The 10,953-nt window shown below is 41.1% G+C and overlaps 1 protein-coding gene across 1 annotated transcript; it reads right to left on the bottom strand.

Moving 5' to 3' along the window:
• Window positions 1–6,148: 6,148 nt before the first annotated feature.
• Window positions 6,149–10,146, bottom strand: LOC123400099 (wax ester synthase/diacylglycerol acyltransferase 11-like). Its single transcript, XM_045094510.1, has 7 exons — window positions 9,858–10,146; window positions 9,129–9,755; window positions 8,272–8,338; window positions 8,110–8,183; window positions 7,500–7,715; window positions 7,217–7,354; window positions 6,149–6,550 (listed from the first exon to the last, which is right to left on the bottom strand). The coding sequence occupies exons 1-7, from the start codon at window positions 10,104–10,106 to the stop codon at window positions 6,386–6,388; spliced, it is 1,536 nt and encodes a 511-aa protein (XP_044950445.1). The 5' UTR covers window positions 10,107–10,146; the 3' UTR covers window positions 6,149–6,385.
• Window positions 10,147–10,953: the final 807 nt, after the last annotated feature.

The raw sequence follows: 10,953 nt of genomic DNA, 5'->3' as shown, positions 1-10,953 counted from the left end.
GAAAGTACATCAGCAATTTCATGATCGCTAATAAGGACAAGGAAACGATTCTCCTGCCTTATCATACCATGCAAATCATCTGCGGATATCCTTTCGTAAGTTTTGATCACTCCTTTGCAAGCATGGAGGCTAATTTGAGGTGTACTTATTTTGTGGGGGGGGGCGTCCTCATCTGTTTGTACCCATAATACTCCCATGCCCTATACTTGGACTCAGCGAAGAACATCAATAAAAAGGATTACACACACATAAAGAGTGTTCTCGATAGGGCCATTTTAACCTTCAACCTTACTCGTGGATATATCCAGGTGAAAAAGTATAGGAATCAAGCGCCGACTTTCGGCCATAAAACCGACTTCTGCTGCATCCAGCAACCGAACGGTAGTAAGGCTGATGGATTCTACCTCAATCCTCACATGATCGAGTACACAAGGGATAAACAACGCCTTCGCATGTTAGCTACTTCTGGCAATGCCGAGATTGTCAACTGGGCCACAAGAATAGGAAGGACACCGGATCATCGAATCTGAGCTGGGTTTTATCACATACAGTGTGAACTTGCACAAGTGATCATAAAGGAGGTCTTCGAACAAACAAGGATATTCTTCCATGGGCCAATGAGGCGGGAGAATATCCGAGAATTGCTACGTGCTCAGCGTCTTGACCTGAATCCTTTCACGAAGCTTGGGTCATTCAACTCTGACTATGAAGATTGGAGCGCCGACATGGAGGAGTGATTGACGACCACAATGTGTGTTTATAATTAGTACTACCGTCTCTCTATGAACGTGTATACATGGCTCTAGTTAATTAGTTTGTGTATGAGTAACTTCGTTCTTTATGTTTACTATAGATTGCTTGTATTTTGCTAACTATGCCTCTTTGTGTTTCTCAAGTACATTATGTTGTATATTATCGTTCAATCCATCAACTTACGATGCAGATAAATAAATCTGAGATGGCGAAGGACTGCTACGTCGTATTCATTGGGAGGGTTCTAGGAGTGTACGACCACAGGCCAGACGCTCAGGCCCAGGTGGACAGGTACCCGTGCGCTAGCCACAGAGGGTTCGACAGCAGAGCCGAAGCGGAAAATAGTTACTTGAGATGGATGCCACGGCAAAAGAGGGAGAAAAACCGGTGCGTGAGGAAGTACTACATATTCATGCTCTTGCTCATGTTGATCGCTTTTCTCTTATACATCATGGTTTAGATAGAGATGATGAAACTTGTGGGTGTGACATAACTTGTGTATCGCTATTTTTGAGATGAGATGATATTTTTGTTGGACAATAATGATGATTATGTTAAGGGTATGACGAGACTATTGTATGTGTATTATATGATGAGAATATGTTTACCATGATATGATGAAACTACTGTATAGAGCATGCATAAATACATCACAAATACGCAGAGGAGGAATAATTATGTGAAAGCAGGAAATCTTAGAAGTAGCGCTCGTTGGCGTCTAGCAGCAGCGCTGGGTTATCAGCAACGCTTGTTATAGCGTAGCGCTACAGATCGTTAGTAGTAGTGTTGTCCCATAAAACGGTATTACTAACTATACTTACCAGTAGCGCTGGTTGGAAAAGCGCTACTGCTACAACTTAACTGTAGCGCCTTAGGAGTAGAGCTACCACTAGCGCTACTGGTATGGATAAATCAAGCGCTACTACTAGGCTTTCTGCTAGTAGTGAAAGGTGTCCACGTGACGAACATGCTAGCGATCTTGATACACGCACCAGCGTGCACGCTGGAATGGGTCAGGCGAATCCCTGGACTCCCCCATCTCCCAGATGAGATTCTCAATGAGGGGCTGTGGAGGTACGGCAAATGCATCCACTCGTCGTTGTACTACTGGCCTCATGGCGTGCGCGTGATTCTACAACATGTTAGGACTAAAGGACCAAGTGGTCACCTCGCGAGCGTATGTCAATTTCTTGGTGTCGCCGGGGTAAAGCTCTTTAAGTGCCCTATGCCAGCCATATTGAAACCCCATCGCTGCCGTGGAATGAAGATGAGATTGGAAGTTGGATGAACTAGGTTTAGTGAGGATGAGGTGTTGACAAGTGTGGAGAAGGCATGGTTGGGGTGCTCATTTTAAAGACTTTGGGAACTACAATGCGGTGGTTTCTAGATCTCAGTTAACTTCTCACAACTACCGCTTCATGTACAAACAGTTCACACACATTCAGACATGTACAACGAGCATATTTATATATCACATAGGGGGTTTTCTGTCAAACAAATACCTCCTTTTGTAGTCCATCACGAGATGCCATGGAAGCTTCTATGAGTCAAAATGTTAAGGCCTTTTTTGATGGAAGTTTCTTAGGGGAGGTGCTTAAGAAATAGACCGGACTTTTTTAAGCACCGGTTATTATTTCTACACGAGAGGTTCCTAATTAAGCATCTATGATGTAAAAATAAACACAAGCACTTCAAAAAACCTGGTTTATTTCTCTAGGCACCTATCCTAAGCAATTTGCGTTGTACAAGACGTAACTATGATTCCATGACACCTTTTTGTGCTAGCAAAATATAATTTAGCATCCAAGTTCATAGAGATTCAGTGAAATGGACACATTACGATATAAGATAGATTAACTAGATGACCAACTAAACATAGAAACAACATGACATACACTAAATAAGCACATAGTTTAACATAGATTTAGTCCATGACCAATTAACATATAAAAGTACATTAGAAACACACACATCATATTAAAAAGCAGATGGTAGATAGTTGAGGAAGTTCGGTAGTTATGGAGCATCTTCAGTGACTGGTCCATCCCCTTTTGTAGCCCAACATGGTGCCATGGTGGCTTCTATGGGTCAAAATGTTAACTATGCTTCCATGACACCTTTTTGATCTAGCAAAATATAGTACCATAAGCTCAACAAAGTTAATTGAAATTCATACTCATTAGCAAATTTCTCAAAGCTGCACTACCAAAACAAACACACACTGGGCACTCTATCCATCCTAGCTAGTGGTTTTGGGGGCATATTTGGCGGCATTATCCCCCTCATACATCCCCACCAGCCTCTATGAACCCGATTAGGACATCTCACCTCCTGTAATGTTCACTTGACGACCAACGCTGGCATGCTGTGATGGGGCATCCTAGCACGTTCGTCATCCCATGCCTCCGCTCTGACAATGTCTGATGCATGTGTTAATGCATCCAACATATCATCATTGCAAGCTTCCAAGACCTGTGCGAGGTGTGGGTTCTCATCTGCGAGAGCCCGCATGTTCTTCAGTTTCTGCAAGCATTGTCGCCATCTCTCTACGACACCAATAGGTTTTGGTGCCTGGTCCATGACCCATTCAGGAGGCACTCACACCTCCAATGGGGTTGTGGTATGGGAGGCATGACGACGAGGAGGAGCCCTGGTGTCAATGGCAAACATCCTAAAAATGAGCAAAGAGGAGCACCTAGTTAAAACAAATCTAACTGATCAATCAAACCACTTAATTAGGAGAAGCAAAAGTGTGCTGATTTTCTGTACATTCTCCATCTATAAATCCATCAATCGATCAGGGGGCATCAAAACGAAAAAATCATACAAAAACTTGAGGATTCACAGTAGTGATGCACCAATATATTATAAAATCATAGTAGTTTTCAAAGTTCTATTGAGATTCCTATATTAGGCATTCACAATTATATTGAGCAATTGACAGTTTTAATGAGCAATCATAGTTGCAATTCATAGTGATTTTGAGCAATCAAATTAGCCATTCATTGTTTTATTGAGCAAACATTAGAAATTGACAATTATATTGAGGAATAATAACATACTTAGCAAACTAGTTCTGCGTAAAAATAATGTGTGAAAAAGATGGACCAGTGACACAATAGTAAAATAAATCTTATAAAGATGTGTGAAGTAATGTTATAAAGGTTCTACTTGTGCACTAGTGACACATATCCTCAATAACTGTTGTCAATCATGCTATTCTTCTTAAAATGCTCAACATCATGAACAAATTTAGTCGGGATGAGTATCAAATATTTCTCAATAAACAATATAAATTAACTAACAAATTTATTGACAAACTGACCTGAAGGTAGAACTGGAATCAAGTGATCCACATGCATCCAAATTTCGATATTATTATCACGATCATCGTCATGACTAAGATTGAAGGTTATGTTCATGTCCTCCTCAAATCCGTATGCCTTGCAAAATGCTCTCCAAGCATAGCAACAAAAATATGTTAGATCTACTACATTTTTTTACCTTAATAGAAAAAGTGTAAAGGTATGTCTTTAGATGAGCTATCTTAGTCTCGGTACTCTCCTTCTCTTGCAAATATAATTTGTTCGGGACATAGAGTCTTGCATGGCAGGCAACGCAATAGTCGAATTGTACAAAAGAAAATTACAAGTTAATTCAAGAAAAAGCATACGACATGCTTAATTACAAACGAATACATGCCGCCTTTACATATCGTAGCAATTTTAAAGTCCTCCTTTAGCTTGACGGTGAAGGACGTACCGCTGTCTAGGTGAGGATAATGGTCGCATATTCCCCTATCATCGGTGCACATATAGCACTCACAGAACTCCTTCTCGTCACACATTTTTCGTGTTCATGATTCAAAGATTAAAAAACAAACCCACTTCATATTTTCATTTGAAAAACTAGCTTCACATTTTCATTTCAAATAAATACTTTATCCAGTCTCCCTTGAAAAAATAACTAGATTTTAGTAGAGCTTCATCCTGTTCATAGCTAAAAGGTTAAAAATTGATAGTTCTTTAGCACGAGTTGTCTTTCAATCTATCGAGTCTCCCTTAAAACACTCTCATCTCAGGGATTGTATATGATGGACTCACCTTCACATTGATATTACGACCGTCGGTGATGGTCGCTCATCTCCTTCTTCTCATGCACCACCAATAGGTCTATCACGAGGAAAAAGAGGACGAGCGACCCCATGACAACAGTCGACATTTTTCGTCACTGGTATTTGGACTGTATATATAGTGGACACTCCTTTACATTGATATTACGACCGTCGGTGATGGTCGCTCCTCCATTTTGTTCCCAAGTGTACTACAAAAATGTTTGGCACATGGGAACGAAGGAGAAGCGACCACCACAACAACAGTCGGGGTTTGGTGTTCCTCCTCACTAAAATTCACCCAAGTAACCCCAACAGTTTGAAAGTCAACCCGAATTATCAATCATTTAACATTACATATATCAAGAAAATTTCGGCATGACCTCTTCTAAAAACGATACATACAATGAGAGCCTGAAATTTGCCGGAACAGAAATGAATCAATATTCCGGTAAAACATAGGTCACTCGATGGTTTTCCCTGCAAAATCATACACATGTTCAATAATGACATATATCATTCTATATTAAAAAATAAGGACAACAAATTTCTATACCTAAATCTTCTATACTACAAATTTCAGTACTTTAATTTTCTATACTACAAGTTTCTATACCTAAAATTTCAATATGTTTCTATACCTAAATAGGTTGATGTATTAAAATAGAGGGAGGAGGGAGGGAGGGACGTTGAGGGAGGAGCTACCTTGACGCTGGGCGGCAGCAGGCGAGGGTTGCTGGCGACGGGCGATGGGAGCGGGACGCGGAGGTAAGCCGCAGTGGAGGGCTGCGGGTACGGGACGGAATGGGGAGGGAGGTCGGGCGTGGAGGGCTGGACAGGATGGGGGACGTCCGGCGCAGGGGAGAGACGAAGTCGAGAGTGAGGAGAGTGAGGGCGCGGGGGAGAGGTCAAGTGCATATGGTAGGATTCAGCAGCACGGCTTGTCTTGGACAAGCACTTCTGCTATTTACATTAGTTGAGGCATCGTTCGATAACAAGCGCTACTGCTAACATGGACCCATAACAAGCAGAGTGTGGCCCACTTAGCAGTAGTGCTCCCAAGCTTACAAGCGCTACTGCTATGCTTACTACCCATAGCGCTTGTTAGAGCCCGCACTATCGTACGTAACAGTAGCGCGTGGTACATAACATGCGCTACCGATAATATTCTACCTATAAGCTATTTCCTAGTAATGAGTATTTAAATTTTTATGTTAATGAACATAATAAAGACAATTCTAGAGTTATGAGTACAAAACTAAAATCTTATGGGAGGAAAATTAATTAATTAATTAATTAGCATGGTCCTTTTATAAATATATACTTCATATTATTCCTCATGATAAATCCTTGTCCAACAATAATATTGTCCTAATACATTTGATTCGCAACGTTGGTCTCGTACATTTTATTGTTGTAGGTGATTCGTCAAGACTTGTGATACACACATTGAACATGTAGGAGTACATTGTTGGCATTATACAATCTTCATAAGTTGACTAAGTAATTCATCATTGATTACTATTTCTTGATGGATCCTGAAAGCCTTGAAGCTGCATCCTTAATGAGCCGGAAGGACTCGACAAAGTCATCGAGAAGTTGACTATAATCTGGAAATATTTCCTCATCAACTGATAAAACTACCTTAATAGTGTTATCATAACTCTGGTAGTGCACAATCAACGCCTGCAAAAGAAACACGTGTGATTAATTATGAACTAGGGTGTTAGAATGATATAATTTTATATGTTTACTTCCATTTCTATTTCTTGTGATGTTTTACTTGTAGTATTCATGTATGCCTACACAAGATCAAGTTATGTCCTTAGGGTATCCATTTAATGACAAAACTATTGAGATAGTTGTATCTAGAATTGCATCTACCCATGTGTAGTGTCTTGGGTTCAAGTTCGCTTACAAAAGAAGAGGAGGAGGAGGAAATGCATAAGTGCAGATACTCCTAACTATCTCGTTCTTCTATAAACTCCATTGAAGAGAGATTTCAAAGCACACCTAACCTACTTTTGGGTACTCTTTTACTTGAATTTGGTCTGTCTAGTTATATACATTTAGTTTCTCCTTGGTGCATCTATAATTTTGAATATAATTATATGACAATGCGGTAGCATGTATAATGTTGTGGTTTTCTATTCTCTTTTTTCCCAATCAACCAAAGTAGATCACATGAGTAGTTTTGATAATTTAGACCAATTACAGTGGCTTCCTGTTCCAAATCAAAGCATTACAACCAATGCCCCTTTGTCGATTGTTTTGTAGATAAGTTGAGTTTGACAAAAGTAAAATTTTGGTTTAAGATCAAAGGTTTTGGACATAAGATCATGGGTGACTTACTTGTGGAACTCCATAAACGCTAGGCGCAATGAAGACAACCGGATGCCCACACATCTCTATTTTTTCAGTTGGTCCAACCATGTTTGAGAACGAAATAGTTGTATTGGCGAACATACGACGGAAGATAAAAGCGCCCGCCTGCTTGGATTGTCATGACCAAGACAAATAGTTACAAACTTGCATAGTAACTAAAACACAATGTGAAATTTTTAAACAAGGAGTTTTTTAATTCGTGTAATTCGATTTTGCGGAAGACATTTAAGTAAATGGGTAGCAAATATACCTTCAAGCCAAACATTTTGACAAGAACTTCACTTATCTTACATGTGAAGATAGCTTCAAGTGAGCTCTTTTTCCTGTCCATGGTCATCTTAGCCTTGCGAACATATGTAAGTGGATCATCGTGCATCGCCAAATGAAATGGTAGGAGGATGTAGCCTAGTTGATTTCCCCATGCCACATCGTTACTCTTACCGGATTCTATCATACTAGCATATGTCTGTACATTGTTGTATGAAAGCATTAGACTAACATAATGACATGCTTTGTAGTGAGATGATATCTTTCATTTGGAAATAAATAACATTTCAACACACGTATAGTTAAACATCTAGTAAGATACACTGGAATTATTTAGGCTTGTCAGCTGTGCATATATGATATTATTAGTTTTTCAATAACTTTTTTTATAATGGAATGATTCATATTCTTGTAAGCACATTCATATGAAAAGTGACGGACCAAAAGTTGCACGTTTGATAATTGGTCTGACAACTAAAATGTCATCTATTTAGACAAGGAATTTGTAGTCATTCGAAGTGCAGAAACATAAATGAATATCAGTAATGACATGCTTTTGTAAATTTACAATTTTTGATGAAAGAAAAACTTACTTGTAGGCTTGCGGTTGGCCTTGTATTGACAACGAGGACAGACCGCAACCATGTTCTGTAGGTGTTAATGCCACCTAACACAAGTTGAAGATATTTACAAGAATTAATGTGTATAGTTATAAGTACAGTACGTTGGCTCGTGGGATAAACTATATACCCTACCAGACTTGCGAAAGTAATAGCGTGACAGAGCAGCGGAAGTTGCCCCAACGAGCACATCATTGACAGTCTCCAGAAAAGGAAAAACACACAAAGTAATGTTAGCACGCAAATATGTAGACACGCACAGAAGCATAATTATTACCGCTAAGGCCACACATGTCAAGAGATAAAACTGATGCTATCAGATTAAAGATGATTTGGGGATTAAACCATACAATAGCTTAAACTGTATATCTACAATATGTATCCTTGTAAGCCGCATGAGGGCACAACAAGTTTTAAGATTTTGCTTCTAAAACTTACAATTTTATTCCTCACCGGATTTGAAACTTACGGTTTTGCGGGACACTCATAGCAGGTTTAAGAGATGGAACATATGATTTTGTCAGTCGCGGCTTTTGAAACTTACGATCTTGTCGGTCGTCTAGCTCGTACCCAATTTAAGGAGTTAAAACTTAACGAAACGCTATGACATCAAATCTTCTATTCTTAAATAGCTAGAACCCATTAGTCAATTTTCCTCTTCATGCAACAATGTCACATCATCAAATCATCTATATAGTCATAAGTTACTTTTTTTATTAATCTTTTCATGCAAAACATACTCTCATGCAAAAAAAAAATCTACGTAATTAAGCAAGACATTTTATAATGATTTTTACATTAACACCAGTTTTCTAACATTTATCCATATATTTTTTAACAAATTTTCCGTAGCGGGCATGGTCTAGTTTAACAAGTACACACGGTCATGATTTTAGAAACCAAGCGGTCAGGATTTTCGAAGAGTTATGTGATGGTCGTTCCATTGAAGAGGACAGCTAGATAGCCGGTACATATGGTATATATATACTTACGCAATTCATGGCATTCTTGACGAACTTGACGTCGTCCAAGCTGAGGCTCCGGTGCACAAAGCGCCTACGGGGGTTGAACGAGACGTCGCCTTCCGCGCGTCTGAAGGGTGTGCACGGGTCCCTCAGGAACACAGTCGTCGCAGCGAAGAAGCTGACGTCCACCATGGTGTTCCATGCGAGCACCAGATACAGCCAGATCCACCTGATGAACGCCGCTAGGGCGCCAGCAGATGTCCGGTCACGGCGCCGCGGCGCGTAGATGGCGCCTGTGCGCGCCGGCTGCTCTGGCAAGGTCGGCAGGCGCGTCGGGTCGGCGGCGCTGCGCGCGGACGCCAGGAGGAGTGTGATGAGCGACATCCCGTCGCCGAGGGAGTGGTGCACGCGTAACACCACGGTGGAGGACGCCTCGGAGGTCGGGAAGTCGAGGAAGTGGAACTCCCATAGAGGGCGGGAGTAGTCCATGGGGAGTGTGTACACTGAGGCCACGTAATCCTCCACGGCCCGGTCTGGGTCGGCCTTCACAGCGGCGGGATTTAGCGTCGGGACGATCATGTGGTCTTCTACGTTCACCGCCGTGCGCGCCCACCGCGGGTTGTTGCCGTCCTTTGACTCATCTCCATCTATCACCTGCCATTTGACACACGTATGAACTCGTGTAATTTACCTACCTAGTGACAAAAACGTTAAGTATGCTGTTACTGGTAAGAGAGAGTATGCATGTATTCTTACTTGGATGCTGCGGAAGCGTGGGAAACGGGCAAGTTCGGCGGCGACGCCGGCGCTGAAGACTGGTAGGTTTACGGGAGAGCCAAGGCCGATGGTAACGACGATGTATACAGCCTCCATGAGTCTAGCAGTTGGGGTCACGGGCTCCTCCACAGCCGCCGCGGAATCGTCCATCGTCGTCCATTCGGCCGGTGCCGACCTCCGCGTGCGTATCGGGAGCAATCGGCTCGTTGGCACAGAGGCAGCGTCCATAGCTACTTTAGTTTCAAGAGTCGATCACTGCTTGTACTACGGAATGATCTGCTTGGTCTCTAGGTGTAGGTATATATATAGGATGACTGGATGAAGAGTATATATGTGTTTCTCTTTCCGAGACCTTCCTGGCTAGCGACCTTAAAAGCAGCATATAATAAGAATTTCAAAAGATTCCAGAAGAAAGGAAGTATACATTTTAATTAACCGGCCTGGTAGGTAGTCTTTCTTGGTCAAGTAATAACAGTGTAACACTGTCAGAACAGTTGAGACCGATAAACATCTGGCTCCTTCGATTTGTGTGTGTGTGTGGGGGGGGGGGGGGGGGGGGCGAGGGGCTACCAGTGATGAGAGCTCCACCTCGGACAACGATTTGTGACAATGTAGATCTCAGGGCACCGAGTTCCCCCTGCGCGTTTTTAGTTTTGGCTTCTGATTTTTAAATTCTTATATATTTTAACAAACGTTCTAAATTAAGTTCTGCTTTCATATTTGTGTTTTTTATAACCAGGGTTTAAAATAAGATCCCATTTTGTATAAGTTTTGATGAATTTTGAAAATTAATATGAAGTTTCAACTCTTCAAGATTTGTACGATCAACCGATACAATCATGATTTTTGTGCCTCCAACTGACAAAAAAAGTCTTATAGTTTTATCTACGAAACTTGGTAAGAGCGAGTGAGAAAACCACAAGTTTAAGATGAACAATTGTAAGTTTAAACTTCTTTACGAATAGCGAGACAACCGAGTGATCGAACATGGTTTGGCAAATACGTGCTCTTGGTGACCCACAACTATAAGGGATTGCAACGGTCTTTGAAGGTAGTATTTCATTCAATTTATTGA

The sequence above is a fragment of the Hordeum vulgare genome, chromosome 5H, assembly GCF_904849725.1.
Source record: "Hordeum vulgare subsp. vulgare chromosome 5H, MorexV3_pseudomolecules_assembly, whole genome shotgun sequence".
Classification (NCBI taxonomy): domain Eukaryota; kingdom Viridiplantae; phylum Streptophyta; class Magnoliopsida; order Poales; family Poaceae; genus Hordeum; species Hordeum vulgare.
This window is presented reverse-complemented; position numbering and strand designations above follow the sequence as displayed.

Bases quoted from the DNA above. Each gene is read 5' to 3' on its own strand.
- LOC123400099 (XM_045094510.1), bottom strand. From the start codon at position 10,106: ATGGACGCTGCCTCTGTGCCAACGAGCCGATTGCTCCCGATACGCACG. The intron at 9,756-9,857 runs GTAAGAATACAT...GTCAAATGGCAG, and splicing joins CACGCTTCCGCAGCATCCAA to GTGATAGATGGAGATGAGTC. The intron at 8,184-8,271 runs GTAGGGTATATA...AACTTGTGTTAG, and splicing joins CTATTACTTTCGCAAGTCTG to GTGGCATTAACACCTACAGA.